This window comes from Ursus americanus, chromosome 25 (genome assembly GCF_024610735.1).
Source record: "Ursus americanus isolate L20-20 chromosome 25, mUrsAme1.1.p, whole genome shotgun sequence".
Lineage (NCBI taxonomy): Eukaryota > Metazoa > Chordata > Mammalia > Carnivora > Ursidae > Ursus > Ursus americanus.
Window position 1 is genome coordinate 44,424,851 of NC_142151.1, and position 15,327 is coordinate 44,440,177.

At 44.6% G+C, this 15,327-nt stretch overlaps 1 protein-coding gene across 2 annotated transcripts; it reads right to left on the reverse strand.

The window, feature by feature from the left end:
- Positions 1-8,350: 8,350 nt before the first annotated feature.
- ATP5MC2 (ATP synthase membrane subunit c locus 2) lies at positions 8,351-15,327 on the reverse strand. 2 transcript variants are annotated; one of them, XM_087855880.1, is made up of 5 exons: positions 15,209-15,327; positions 12,486-12,555; positions 11,115-11,192; positions 10,374-10,567; positions 8,351-8,613 (listed from the first exon to the last, which is right to left on the reverse strand). In XM_087855880.1, the coding sequence occupies exons 2-5, from the start codon at positions 12,522-12,524 to the stop codon at positions 8,499-8,501; spliced, it is 426 nt and encodes a 141-aa protein (XP_087712006.1). In that variant the 5' UTR covers positions 12,525-12,555; positions 15,209-15,327; the 3' UTR covers positions 8,351-8,498. The 2 variants fall into 2 exon arrangements, with proteins under 2 accessions (XP_087712006.1, XP_045656849.2); XM_045800893.2 differs by having other exon boundaries at positions 11,103-11,192; positions 15,209-15,254.

Sequence of the window (15,327 nt, forward strand, 5' to 3'; positions counted from 1 at the left end):
GAGGCAGAGAGACGACGTAGGAGGCTACCGCAGTAGTGAGTGAGAGATGATGGTGGCCTAGACGAGATGGTACCAGTGGAGATGGATGTATAGAGAAGGAAGCAGAGGAACCCAGGATGTGCCTAGGGTCTTCTGGTTTGAATAGTAGAAATGAGAATAACTATAAAAGGAATATTTTGGGAGAAGTGATGGATGAAAGCAAATCCTGAAGGAATGTATAAGCATAATGTGTTTGCTGAAAACTGCTAATAGGTCAGTATGGCTGGAGTTTATGGTGATTGGATGGGAGGAGAGAGGGAGGAGAGAGTAGGCTGCAAAGACAGGTATGGAAGAAAGACCCTGTTTACTACCATAAAGTATCCGGACTTTATGTAGTTAGCCACTGGAAGCCACTCAAAGATTTTAAGTAGGAGAGTGACTCATCAAATTCACATCTTAGAAAGATAACTAGCAGCAGTTTGGATTGAAGATGGGAGACATTTTGAGTAACTTCCTGATTTTAAGGAGGCAGACTATAGTAGGAAGAACATATGGGGCATCTGGGTGGCTCAGTTGAGCATCAGACTCTTGGTTTCCGTATGGGCGTGAACTCAGGGTTGTGAGATTGAGCCCTGCATCCGGCTCCATGCTCGGAAGAGAGTCTGCTTGAGTTTCTCTCTCCCTCTAATCCTCCCCCTGCTCCCTGGAGTTGCTGGCACGTGCTCTCTTTCAAATGAATGAATAAATCTTTTTTTAAAAAAAAGATTTTATTTATTTGAGAGAGAAAGAGAGAGAGAGAGAGAGGACAAATTGGGGGGGGGGCAGGGGGAGAGGGAGAAGCAGACTCCCTGCTGGGTGTGGAGCCCGATGCAGGGCTCCATCCTAGGACCCTGAGATCACAACCCAAGCTGAAGGCAGATGCTTAACTGACTGAGCCATTCCAGGTGCCCCCGAATGAATAAATCTTTAAAAAAAAAAAAAAAAAAAAAAAAAGGAAGAACACAAATGGCTTTGGAGTCAGATAGACCCAAATTCAAATCCTGACATAGCAAATTACCATCTACTACAAGCTGAATTGTGTTGTTCCCTCCCCCCACCTCCAATTCATATGTTGAAGTCCTAACTCCCAGTACCTGAGATGTGACCTTGTTTGGAAATAGAGACATTGCAGATGTAATTAATTATGATAAGGTCATACTGGAGTAGGATATGCACCTGATCCAACAATTAGTTTCCTCATAAAAAGGGAAAACTTGGTCATAGACATGCATACAAGGATGATGCCATTTGAACATGGACGGCACAGATCTACCAGTCCAGGAATGCCAAAGATTACCAACAAACCACGGGAAACTAAGGGAGAGGTATGTAACAAATTCCGCCTCACAGCCTTCAGAAGAAACCAAATCTACTGACACACTGATCTTGGACTTTCAGCCTTCAGAACTGTGAGATAATAAATTTCTGTTAAGCCACTCAGTTTGCAGTACTTCATTCTGGTAGCCCTAGCAAACTAACAGGCCATGGACAAATTATTCTATTTTGCTAATCCCTAGTCTCCTCATCTGTAAAATGGGGGTAACTGTATCTACCTGATAGGGTGGTCACAAGAACTAAATTAAGTGGCATTTGGAAAACACCTGGCATAGGCAAGCAATACATAAATAGTATTTTACATCTGTGAGACACTGATGCTACCCAAAGAAAATGGGACATTTCTGGAGATTTTTGGAAAGACTGCCTATAACATCAGGGTCACGTGCAATATAACCAAAGAGTAACAGGATGAGTAGGATGATCTCGGAATTTCTTTTTCCCGTTGGGTCCTTAAGAAAGGAGCCCTGGGACTGTCTTGCTGTCTATTGGGGTAGAACACTAGTACGAGAGCCACAAGCATCCTCAAAGGCAGGAAGATTGAGGCTAACACATCCTGTGGTGGGGTCAAGCTGGAAAGGGAAAGAAGTGAACAAAGCTAGAGAAGAATGGGACAGATACCCTGGCCTCCAGGCTTCCCAGCTCACTTCCTTAGGTAAAAAATTTAGGCTGCTGGGGCGCCTGGGTGGCACAGCGGTTAAGCGTCTGCCTTCGGCTCAGGGCGTGATCCCAGCGTTGTGGGATCGAGCCCCGTATCAGGCTCCTCCGCTATGAGCCTGCTTCTTCCTCTCCCGCTCCCCCTGCTTGTGTTCCCTCTCTCGCTGCCTGTCTCTATCTCTGTCAAATAAATAAATAAAATCTTTAAAAAAAAAAAAATTTAGGCTGTGGATTGTCCTCTCCTCAGCTCCATAAGGGAAACCCAACGGAGGCCTCATCAGTCTCTGGAACGCCTAGTCCTTTCAAGCGGGGAGTCCCTTGCCAAAGCAAACAATCCCAGCTCTACGATTGTGCTCCGGCTGGGGTAGGGACAACAAAGATCCCTTTCTTTGCTTCCCCAACGCTCTGGCTCCAGCCAAAGGCACTGTTTACACAGTCTTCCCTGGTGAAGAATTTGTTCCTTTTCTCTCTCTAGGTTGCAGCTGGAAAAGATTGACTCCCTCCTTGCCTGTTTCTTTTCCCTGGATCCCTGATCAGGAAAAATGCCCTATACCTGAACCTCCCACCCTCAGACAGGATGTCAGCACACTGGGCAGTAACTCTAGGCCCTTTTGTGATGTGACAGAGAACCTCAAAGTTTTAATGGCAGAAAGCCTAACTGGCTGGGAAAGAGAGGCTGGCTAGAGAGACCAGGAGACTGGCTTGTCTCCATTCCAATTCCGTTTACTCCTCCTTCTTTATTCCCAAGGGATTCCTAGGCTTTCCCAAGTCCATCTGTACAACTGAATCAAATAATCAAAATCCAGGGCAGATTTGGTTCCTTCTTTAAAAGGATGATAAGGTAGGCAGGATGAAAATAGTGTTTCCTACGGGTAAAGTTTTTCTTCACTTTACTAATTCTAGCGGTACATGTTTCCCTCAAGCCCTAAAACAGAGCAAGGAGGAAGAAAGGAAGCCCCAGAGTGGTGGAGTCTAATTTTAGTACTGGCAGAGAATCCTACTGTTAAGTTACTCCTGGTAAATTAGTAACCAGGAAAGAGCAGAGATAGAGACAATTTACAAGATCATGTGTTCCAAAAAGAAGTTTGTTTGTTTGTTTGTTTGTTTTAAAGATTTTATTTATTTATTTGACAGAGGTAGAGACGGCCAGCGAGAGAGGGAACACAAGCAGGGCGAGTGGGAGAGGAAGAAGCAGGCTCCCAGCAGAAGAGCCTAACGTGGGGCTCGATCCCAGAACGCAGGGATCACGCCCTGAGCCAAAGGCAGACGCTTAACGACTGAGCCACCCAGGCGCCCCCCAAAAAGAAGTTTTAAAATTTAATTCCACTGATTTCTATGACATGTCAAGGAAATGTGCTCATTTCACACAAGGGAAGGAACTTGAAGCCTAAGAAGAGTTTACCAAAAGTGACTCGAACCCAGGATATCTGGTTAACTCTACAGGCCAAGCTGCATTCTGAAAATTTTATGGGTCTTTTGCATTGCACAAATTTTCCTGAGCTAAATCCCCAGTGACTATTCTCCTGTTGCTAAGGGAGTTATAGGCTAGCTGTTTGTTATCCTTTGCAGTTATGTTTTGGAAACTTAAAGTCCCCACTCCAGCTGCTGGGAGATGTGCATGGAAAGGCCTTAGGGGTACAAAGGGGGTGCAAGTCTGTCTGGTCTGAGATTCTGCTGCTACACACACATAACGCTCCCTGCCCCACAAGATCTGCAGTTGGTTTCTGTAAAAGCAGCTACATAATTCCTGGAAGGCTCTAATCCACAGTGGTTAAAAATATCCATCTTGAGGGCAGAGCTGAGCCAACTAAACTGAGCCTGCCCCAAAACCCAGGAAATAGGCAGTGGGGTAAAATGAACCGGGGGAGGCAAAATGTTACCTGTTACCTATCTGCAAGTTAACAACAGGGACAGTAATTGTAAGAAAAGCAGATCAATCACCTTCACTGAGAAATCTAAAAAACTGTCTAGGTTTGTCTTCCCTCTCCACCGATTATACTGTGGCCCCTATACCTTGTGATGTGCTAGAACGCTAGCAGGTTTGGTCATGGGTTTCTGTTTGGTTTCATCACTTCCTACCTAGATAACCTCAAGGACAAAGGCATCACTCTCGAATCTGAGTCTTGGTTTTTCTCATCTGTTAAAACAAGAAAAGGTATCTACTTCATACAAATTCAATGGCTATAGTAAAAGGTCATGCCATGCAATTTTTGTTTAAAGATCTTTCCTTCTTTAGCCTTTCTGAACTACATTAGATTCAATGAAGTTAAGAGGCAGAGGGCCAGATAAGTCAAATTTTGGAGTTTCCTTTCAGCTTAAGATTCAGATGAAATGTTACTCCTTTTGCAGACTGAAAAGCTGTACTTGTATAAGATTTCTATCACTACGTAATAAGTTATTACAAACTTAGTGGTTTAAAACAACATCCATTTATCACCTTACTGTTCTGTAGGTCATAAATCCAGGAAGGCTTGATTGTGTCCTCTGCTTAGGGTCTCACAAAGCCAAAGGCAAGGAAGGTGTTGACTGGGCTGGAATCTTTTTTTTTTTTTTTCCTCCTTACGGAGGCTCCACGTCCAGCATGCACCCCAACACAGGGCTTGAACTCATGACCCTGAGACTGAGACCTGAGCTAAGATCAAGGGTCAGATGCTTAACTGACTGAATCACCCAGGCACCCCATGGGCTGGAATCTTATCTAGAGGTTCTGAGGAATCTACTTCCAAGCTCATTCAGGCCATGGGGAGAATTCAGTTCCTTGCAGTTGTAGGACTGAGGTCCCATTTCCTTGTTGGTTGCTGGTTAGGAGGTCAATTTTGGCTCGCAGAGACCACCTTCCAGTCCTTGCATATGGTCCCCTACATCCTCAAAGCCAGCAATGGCACACTGAATCCTTCTTTCAAATCTCTCATTTCTCTTTCTGCCACCAACCTGAGAAAGCTCTTTGCTTTAAACGGTTCGTGTGATTAGATCAGACCCACACGGATAATCTCTTAGTCAACTGTGCCACGTAATATAACAAAACCACACCCCTCATATCCCATCAAATCCACACGTTCTTGGGGTTAGAGTAGGACACATTTAGGGGAGTCATTTAAAAAATTCTGCCTACCACTGAACTTATTCAAAAGATGAAAGGAAAGGATCTCATGGGGTGAAGGAAGGAAGGAAGTGGGAACAAACTATCTCTAACTAACCATTTACACTAAGAAGAGAAGCCAAGCATTTGAGATGAGAGGACTGACCTCACCCCGGTGGTCTATCCGTCGCGTCTTCTGTCATTTCTACGGCTGCTAGTGTGATCACAATGTACTTACTAAAACTCACAGTGCCTTGAGATAAATGCTTCAAAAATAAAAACGTTTTAAGGAATGCCTGGGGACTAAAAATCTTCTTGTATTTTAATTTTTCCTCATCAAACAGTGAGAACACCAAGCTGTCCAAGAGTGTGTCCTAAGATACATGTTGGAAAATGCATGATAATTTTAGATACGACTCAATAAACACAAAGTTTCATTGCTCACAACTTAGAGGATAACGACAATATTCTCTACTTACCAGTGTGATGCTATTCTCTTCCTTTTTCTATTTCAGAATTCAACCTGAATATTCCTTCATCTCATTTCTCTTGAAAGGATGTTAAGGCACAGAGCAGCCCAAGTTCCCAGACACCAACTTAAGCTAAATCACCAGTGTCGTTCCTGAACGTATTTCTCACCCAGATGACCTGAGAGAAGCCTCAAAGTAATAGATCCATCCTGAAAGGGAGGCTGGAACAGGGTTACTCATTACTGCTATTTAGCATTTAGGTTATTTCCAAAGGACATCATTTTCCTCTAATTAGAATGGCACTCCTCCCCTGGTTCTGAAGAAACACAACTGACTTTTGAAAAAACAGGAGTAAGAGGGAAGCAAGCCTCGCTGCCTTCAGCATCCGTGGGTTCTCTTTCAGATGTTTTATGGCTACAATTTATAAATTTTGGATGGTCAGACTGAAGTTCCCCTTTCCACACCAGCCACAAAAAAGGGAGAAGCTATCTACAAAATGCCTATAATATGCTCTGAGCTCCATGGAGAATGACAAAGCAAATTATAATCAATATATATTAAGCTCTGATGGCACCATCCTTTCCAAATACTCAAGGTGCCTCTCTGTGTATGCATAAAATTCCTGGGATGAACATTATCATCCCTATTTAATAGATGGGGACAAACTGAGGTCCTACAAAGTTACTGGTTAGCGATCTGCCCAATATCACAGAGGCCAGTGGTAGAAGAGAGAGTAGAACAGCTCCCGATATACCTGAAACTAATGTAAAACGTGGTCAACTATACTAAAAATAAATAAATAAATAAAAATCTGATTTCAAACATGGGCTCTTTCTAAAACTACAAGGACAAGTAGAAAGCTTTTATTACATGTTATCAAAGTTGGAGCGATCTTCAGAAAATTTGCTCTTGGACCCTGTACTAAAACACAGCATTCCTCTTCCCCAAGTTGTTAGCAACTTGGGTTGCCAATAACCATCTCCTGGGGCTTGAAACTAAGAGGTTGCCTTAACTCCTCCCGAAGAAATTTGCTCCTTGCAGCACCATCTCATCATTCACCTCAGAGAGAACAAAAACACGTGGGCCACTAAGCTGTGCTCTCCCCAAGCACCTAAGTTGATAAGGGGTTAGCTAGAATCAATCCCAAAGAAAGGGCCAAGGAGAGAAAGAAAACAGATACCTGATGACTCAGAAAGGGGATGGGCAGCAGAGGCCCTACCAAAGATACAAACTGAAGAGACCGTAATAGAGGAATAGAGTCTATTCCTTATCGTGAAAGCCCCATCTGGAGCCCCATGGCCCAGAATACACTTGGCTGGGGGTAGTATAGCAATCTGGAAGCAAGCTGTGGATAGGATCCCTCTTAACCCTTGATCACAATAACAAAAGGACAAGGGCAAATGATTTTGGGTGACCTGCTTCCTGAGAATCAGTTTACTCTGGGGTTAAATCTCTGCACTGGGCTTTAATTTTATAGTCAATTAAATCAAAAGAAAAGCCATTGTAGTCATTCACATTATCAGGTAAGGACTTTAACCAAGTTACTTCAAGCATGCACAGGATAAGGCTTATTTAAGATGTAGCTAGCCTTTAGAAAATGTAATTCTTCACTTTTATATTAACCCCACTGTCCAAAGTCCCTCTTCAGGAATTTTTAAGGGAAAAGGTTTCTCTTTGCTTATTCTGCCCTTTCCTCTTGCTTGGGATAAGAAGTCACCGGCAACACTGGGCTTGGGGAGAGCCCCACAAGACCAACAGCATGCTATTCTTACACCCTGGCTACAAGACATGATCCTTGCTCTAGCTCCAGCTCCTAGTGCTAGTGAAGTTCCTGAGGGAATCCTCTGACTTTTCAAACTCTTGGTTTCCTCATTTGTGAAGTAAGGTGGGTGGTTCAGATGATGAAATAAAAAAATCTGACAAAGATATTGCTGACAGGCATCACCTAGATACTTTTAGGGATACAAAAATGAACATGACACAGTCCCTTCAAGAAACTGAGCCTAACTTGGAAGATAAAAGACACACACATGCATACAAATCCACAATTTATCACGGACACAAGCATTGTAAAGGACCCAACATGCTCCACAACAAAGCTCATCTGACTGATGGTAGACGGAAACCAGATGAAAGCTTCATAATGAAGAGGCAGCATTTAAACTCTGTCTTTAAAGATAACAGGGAGTTTGAAAAAGAGGAAAAGTGAGCAAAGATTGAGGAAAAGAAAGCAGAGGTGGCCAAAGGGCAAGGCCTGAAGATAAGGACAGGAAAGAGGGAAAGTATTTGAAAAATGAGATCACTTTGGGTAGAGTGTATGGGAAAAATTAAAGATAAAATCTGAGTAGGCTGAGGTCAGACTGACTTGGTAAATGACAAAACTAGTCTTATACTTAAGGACTAATTTGGCAGTGGCGGATAGAAGTAAATGCTAGAGGGAAGAGACTGGAGGCAGAAGGCCAGTTAAAAGGTTATTGCAATAGACCAAGTGGGTGGCAATGAGGGCCTGAGCCAGGATAGTAGCAGTGGAAATAGCCATTTTCCAAAATTTTAAGCCAGCCCTGTTCTCTTTCTTCTGACCCAATCCTCCAAGATAACAGGCTATCCCAGGTGAAAATTATTAAAAAGAACCACTAATTTGAATAAAGCTTTCCTGACACAGAGAATGAAGAACAAGTGAGCCCAGACTCATGCTGAGTTTAGAAGTGTCACCACCCACCAGGCCTTATATTCTCACCAAGGCACTCAGCCAACCGTGGAGAACAAATATACACAGGAGACACAAGAAAGATCTTATTAATACAGTATTTATTTGTCTTCCCTCTGTCAAACCCTGAGCCAACCACTTTCCCCAGGCTGCCTGGGGAGGTATAGGAAAAGGAACATACAGGGCAGACGAGACACGGGAGAAAGACCTATGGGAGGTGGAGACGGCTCCTTCACATGGCGAAGAGGATGAGAAAGGCCACCATCAGGCAAAAGAGCCCCATGGCCTCCGAGAGGGCAAAGCCCAGAATGGCGTAGGAGAAGAGCTGTTGCTTCAGAGAGGGATTCCTGGGAGAAGGGGAGGAGAAAAGACTGAATTTCTAGTCCACACAAAGAAAAAGACAAACATCAAAGGTGGGCTCAGGGAAAACTCATCTGCTCAAGCTCATCTTATGCAATGCGTCTCTCAGGGTGACACCATCATGCCCCAATTCTTGCCTGACACATCAAGGGCTCTACAGAGATTGAATGTTGGGAGTGGACAGCCCAAAATTCTGTAACAAGGCCCACGGACAAACATAACCTCCTCAGTGGATCACCCATATCGTAACTTAAGACCTCTGGACCTGGACATTTAACTGTCCAGGGCCCAACCGGAAGGGAAGAGGCATCCAGAGTGGCAGAGTCTATCAGAGCAGTTTTTTGAAACTTGAAGTAGCAGAACCCCCAAATACAAAATGTGTAATAACCAAACTACAATGGTAAAAAAGTAGGGGATTTTAAAGGCTTCTCTGACTGGTCTTCTGTTCATTCGTTAAGATGGTCTCTGGGCATACTTCAAAACCCTAGGGCTTTACGGAACACAACTAGAAAAATCCCATTCCAGAGGACAAGGGAGCCAGAGGGACAGACTACCTTCTTTCATTTCAAAGTAGTCAAAAATTTGGGGCTTTAAGAATCTATAAATGGTCTGTGGGGTTTAGAAATAAAACGGGATAAAAGACTCCCCATTTTGGAAGTCAATATATAATTTCTATTTCCCTTACTCTGTCCCCTCCGGAAGCTCTGATGGATAAGGTAAAGTAACACCAGCTTCTAACAGAATTATGGACACAGAAGCAGTCAGGCTTATTTCATGTAAGTCCTAAAAAAATAAACCTATTTCCTCAAGGCATTAAGAGAACTTGCAGGTCTCTTGATGATTAATTTAGTTCTAACAGTGAGTTGCCCAGAGTTGGTAGAGACCAAATAGTCCCAAGTGTCAGGAAGCTGTGGGGCAGGCTGCAAAGGCAGTTTTCCCAGGAGTGACCGGGGGGGGGGGGGATTCCCAGGGACAGGGAAAAGCAGCAACAAAGCCACTATGCTGCCTTGAGGCGCCAGACCAGTGGTAGCAAACTTTCTCTGTAAAGAGCCAGATAGCAAATACTGCAGATGTTGTGGGTCACATATGGTCTCTGTTGCCCCCCCTTTTTCACGACACTTTAAAGATGTACTGGGTCATCTGGGTGGCTCAGTCAGTAAAGCAGCTGCCTTCGGCTCAGGCATCCTGGATCGAGCCCCTTGTCGGGCTCCTTGCTCAGCGGGAAGCCTGCTTCTCCCTCTCCCTCTGCCTGCCGCTCTGCCTACTTGTGCTATCTCTCTATCAAAAAAAATAAATAAATAAAATTCTTTAAAAAAAAAAAAAAGATGGAAGACCCATTCTTAGCTCAGCTAAGGGCTCAAGCCCTACCACCTTGGTTTGCTGACTCCTGCTCTAAATCAAAGTTTTCAGGGGAATTTTCCCATATGGTAGCCACTAATCACATGTTATGTGACACTATATATATATATATATATATATATATGCAAAATTTAAACCTTATGTACTGTTACTTAAATATTTATCTATTTATTTTAAAGCAATTTCTAAGCCCAAAATGGGGCTCGAACTCATGACCCTGAGATAAGGGTCACAAGCCCTACCGACTAAGCCAACCAGGAGCCCCTAGTTAATAAAAATTTAAATTCAAATAACCACATGTGGCTACTGTATAGGATAGTATAGACCCAGATATTTCTGCCCAGACCTTTGGAAACATATGTGAGAGCCAATGGAGGGCCCATCTTACCTGGCGTAACCAATGATGAGGCTCCCAAACACAGTCCCAATTCCAGCCCCAGAGCCAGCCACCCCTACCGTGGCAGCCCCAGCCCCAATGAACTTGGCTGCTGTGTCGATGTCCCTTGAAATGGCGCTGGTTTGGAAACTGCGGCTAGGAATAAGTGAGGTCAGGGGATGTGGGGCTGCCAAGCTGCTGAGGCTCTGTGAAGAAGATGCAGGTAGAAGGTAAAGATTTTAAGAAACCCCTTTCTTTGCTTCGGTAACTTTTGTACCATTTAAACCCTTTATGCTATCACATTCCACGGCTTCTCCTCTAAACAAGAACTTTTTACTTCCTGGAAAATCCCCTTAAATGTTGCCAAGCAGAACTTTTTGATCCAAGAGGTGGACATCAAATACCTTCAGGTATGGTCTAGAACTGTAGAATGAAGCCCTAGCCTGTTCTTGGTGCCCTGAAATCGTCATCTGCCTGGGACCAAATGCCACCAGCTGAAGTCAGTAAACTAGGTCAAGTAATGGTCGTTATCAGCAGCAAACACGGGCATGTGCTGCCAGCGGCAAAAGTTGTAACACTAATCATATGTGGTATCAACTGTCCTCCACCTTCACCTAAAGCCAATGGCCTTGATCCTTCACTAACTTTAGTTTGTGATGATTGTCCTCAGCACTCCCCCTACTGGTGCTGCCACGTAGCCCTGTTCACCCTTCACCCCCCAAACCACAGGCCCAATCCCACCTTATAAGGTACCTCATCCGTCAGTGTCTCCGGCGGTTTTAGCACCACTGCAGACAGTGATCGGCTCAACAGCTGAGAGGTGCTCCTGACCTAGAGGGAACGACACAAAAGCAAGAGGGTCAAGGAAGGGGTGTGGAGGAGTTTCAGACCATCCCAAGTTGTCATGTGAATGCCCCATTCATTCTCTTTTGAGCTTAAATCAGAATCTTGGATCCTTCTTTTACTTTCAACAAATTTTAGATTCAAGAACCACACCAGTTCTCTTGCTTCCCACGCTTTTTCTCTGTCTTAAGGGAAGAAACCTACCCCCTTTCAGGCCACAAGGTATTACCTTTGTGCTCAAAATCCACCCCCTCTTGCAGCCGTTTCTGACTAACCCCAAGCAAAAGCAGACAATATTGTGGCTACCAGCCAGGGTTTTAGTCAGACAGATTTAGATCCTAATCTTAGCTCTACTTCAGCCATGTGATCTTAGGACAAGTCACTTAAATCTTTCTAAAACTGCTTTCTTATCTATCAAATTGGTATACGATAACTCAGGTTGATATGAGAAGTAACTGAGATTATGTACACAAATCAGTACACCCAGTGCCAGGCATAGTAAGTGTTCCATCAGTGGTACCCACGAACAGTGCCAGCCCTTTTCACTTACAGATGTATGAACCAGTTGCCTCCACCATCTAATAATCTGTAATTTCTGGGGCACCTGGGTGGCATAGTCAGTTAAGCGTCCGACTTTTGGTTTCAGCTCAGGTCATGATCTCAGGGTTGTGAGATCGAGCCCCACGTTAGACTCTGTGCTTGACATGGAGCCTGCTTAGGATTCTCTCTCTCCCTCTGCCCCTCCCCACTCATTCTCTCCCTCCCCCCCCAAAATAAATAAATAAATCTTAAAAAAAAATAATCTGTAATTTCTTCCATGCTGTTGCTTCTGAATCAAGTATTTTTCCAATGTGTACTTACATGTGTTTTAACTTGCCACCCAGATTTAAGCTCCCAGAGGGAACTCTGGGCTATGGCTCTCTAACACTCAGGGCAAGATCCTGTGCACGGTGCATACTCAGTCCAAGTTAGGCTATCTACTTCATGTTTACCACTTCCAGCTGGGTTCCAGTTTACAGGAACACGGAGTTTTAGAATGGAAATAACCTGAACTTAGTCTAGATTCTCATTTACACTCTTCTAATATGGTTGGGTAAAAAGATTTAACTGGCTTCCAAGGGATCTGAGACAAGGGGTGTCTGGTAAGCATTCATTCTCTGCTGTCAGGCTAACACAGCAAAGGGCCTTCCCCCAGCCCAGCTGTGAAGACCAAGGTGTGGCAAGGAAGAGACAAGACGCCCTCCCTAAAAACTCTCCCAGAAAAGGTAGGCAGGCACTCACCAAGAAGGGGGTGGAGACGAACTTTGCACAGGCGTACATTTTCAGGGGATGAGGGGCTGTGGCAGGAGAGCTGAAATTACAGAAGCAGCATTGTAAACACTGTCCTTGTTCATCAAAGGACATCCTTATTAGCAGAAAAGGTGTTCTAGAAAATTTCAATGGCCCAGAGAGCAGAGTGAATGACCTCAAGTTATCAGCAGAGATGGAATTAAAACCTTAAAGTCAAGATTTCCTCCACACAGCTTCTAAGATTTCCTTATAATCAAGTGACTCCCCTGGTCTGAACAAGTAGCCACCTGGTCTCAACTTTAAGACCTGTTATTCATTTCCATAGCCTCATGAGTTGGTGTCTTCAGAGGAAATTCCCGTGCCCTCTGCCTAAGTTTTCCTCAGTCTCTATTCAAAAGGAGCTTTTCTCAAGATTTCATTGTCCGGGATTTAAACAGTTGCCCTTTAAAGACTCTTGGGAGATGTTTGTTGAAGGCCAAGACCCTGGAAGGATCTCCAACAATCTTTTTACTGAATTACCTGGAAGTTACTGGATTCCTCAAAACACTTCAATTTCCTACGTTAATTAACAGAGTGAGGTAGATCAGTGAGGAATCCTCCCATTACTCTAATTAGCCATGAAGTATTCATTTCCACCATCTCACTAAGAGGCATTCAATTTTGTACGCCCAAGATCTAAAACAATACTGACACCCTGTAGGTGCCCTAAGTTTGTAAGAGTGAAGTTATTTAAGAGAAGACTGTTTGAGTTAAAGACCTACAAAAAGGATTTCTCCAAGAGGCCCGCCTGAACTAGTTGAGGGTAGGTATGATCTATGTATTAAAAATGCATATTCAAAAATTTTGCATATTCAGGTCCCACTTTAGACCTTCCTGATCAAGATCTTTGGATATAAGGCCCAAGTATCCCATATTTCAAACGAGCTTCTCAAGTGACCCTTAGGTACACTAAGAGCATGGTCTTAAAACCAGTCCTACAATGATGGTAGTGATATAGTCAGGACTTGAAATCTTCTCACACTTAGGTTAATGCTTCCCAATATGCTACAGATTGAAATACTCAGGGATTAATAAACCTGTTAAATAACACTTCCTTAAATGAGCTGTACTCAAGATTTTCCCAGGTTACCCTTCTGAATCCATAATCAGTCACTTTCAGATTAATCGATGCCTTCAACTCTTGTCCTGTCTCCAACTGCCCATATATAACTCTAACCCAATTTTGCTGCAGACTATAAAGGTTTTCTTTGGTCAAAACCCGAAATTTCCCTGAAGCTTAAAAAAAGGAGGACCTGGGGCGCAGCAGGTGTGCCTGGGTGGCTCAGTCAGTTGAATGCTCCACTCTTAGTTTAGGTTCAGGTCACCATCTCAGGGTCGTGGGACTGAGCCCCATAAGGGGCTCTGAGCTCAGGGTGGAGTCTGCTTGAGATTCTCTTCCTCCCCGCCCCCCATGCTCTCTTTCTCTAAAGTAAATGAATAAAATCTTAAAAACAAAAAAAAGAGGACTAGGCACCTGGCTGTCAATAGGGCATGTGACTCTTGGGGATGTGAGTTCAAGCCCCACCTTGGGTGTAGAGCTTACTTAAAACATAATAAATAAATAGTTTGTTTCCCCCACAAGGCAATTAAACCTCAATATCATCATACAAAACATGGGGGGGGTAAATTAAGTAACACCTAAAGAGTTTAAGGTGGTGCTGACATGTAACAAGCCCACAACAAAGGGTGGCAATTAAGGGAACCTGCATGAAGTGCAGATGCCTCCACTGGTCACCTAACCATGGCAAGTCTGCAACTGTTAGCCTACAACACCCCGGACAACACCATCATCCACAATCAGTGGGCCTAAATCATCATGGGTTTTTTCAACTCCGCGATCAGTCACAGAGTTAGAGGACTGCTGACTTAACCATTCCTTTCCTTTAACCTTCTTTTCCTCTTGAGAGCGGAGTCTGGGGACTCTTAGTATACCCTTGACAGGAAAGCTGTCAGGTGAAGACCACCCTATGCTGCCCCACACGATTCTTCTGGGCCTGCTGCCTCTAACAGAAAACCTCGCCATTAGCCCACCACTTCTGTTTTTTCCAACTTCACTTGAGTGGAAGAAGAGAAGTACTTGCAAGACAACCAATGGTTCTAAAGAAACTGTTCTCTTTTCTGCCACAGCTCTCCCAGGCCACGGCCTGAATGGAGAGAGTGTTTTGGCTGCTTTGTTCTACCATGGTTACGTTCGCTTTTAAAAGACCATCAAGACCATCGGCTATCTCCATTGCTTGGGGCAGTTGAGGGGCTGGGGCCAAGTCTGGAGGTTGCAGGATAGGAAGGAAAAAGGAGGAGAAGGGTAAGCAGAGATAGGAGGGGAGACTCCGGGGTTTGTGACAACTCTGAATAGACAAGAGGGTAAGAAAAGAACCTCTGTAATGGCCGAGCGGAACAGGTGAAAATGAGCGTTCTGGGGTTTGACTTTCGCCAGTTCCAAGGCGCTCTTCCCTCCCCCCTCCCACGAGACATCCAAGATGGCGCCAGGCCCGCGCGGTTGGAGGTCACCGGCACGCGGAAGGGGCAGCCCTAAGGCGCGGGAATACCAGGAACAAGGGAGGCCGTGAGGACCAGGGTGCGAGTATGCAAGGTAAGGACCTCAAAGGACTCGTGCGAGATGGGCTGTTCCGCGCGCGTGCGCGGCGCATCGCGGGCGCGAGGGCCCAAAGCCTTACCTGCTCCCAGTGCAGAAAAGACAGAGAGGGGCGGGAGAGGGGGCGGGAAGAGCGAAAGGCTCAGCGCATGCGCGGCCTGCACCAACGAGTCGCTCTTCTAAGGATAGAGTGATTGCAAT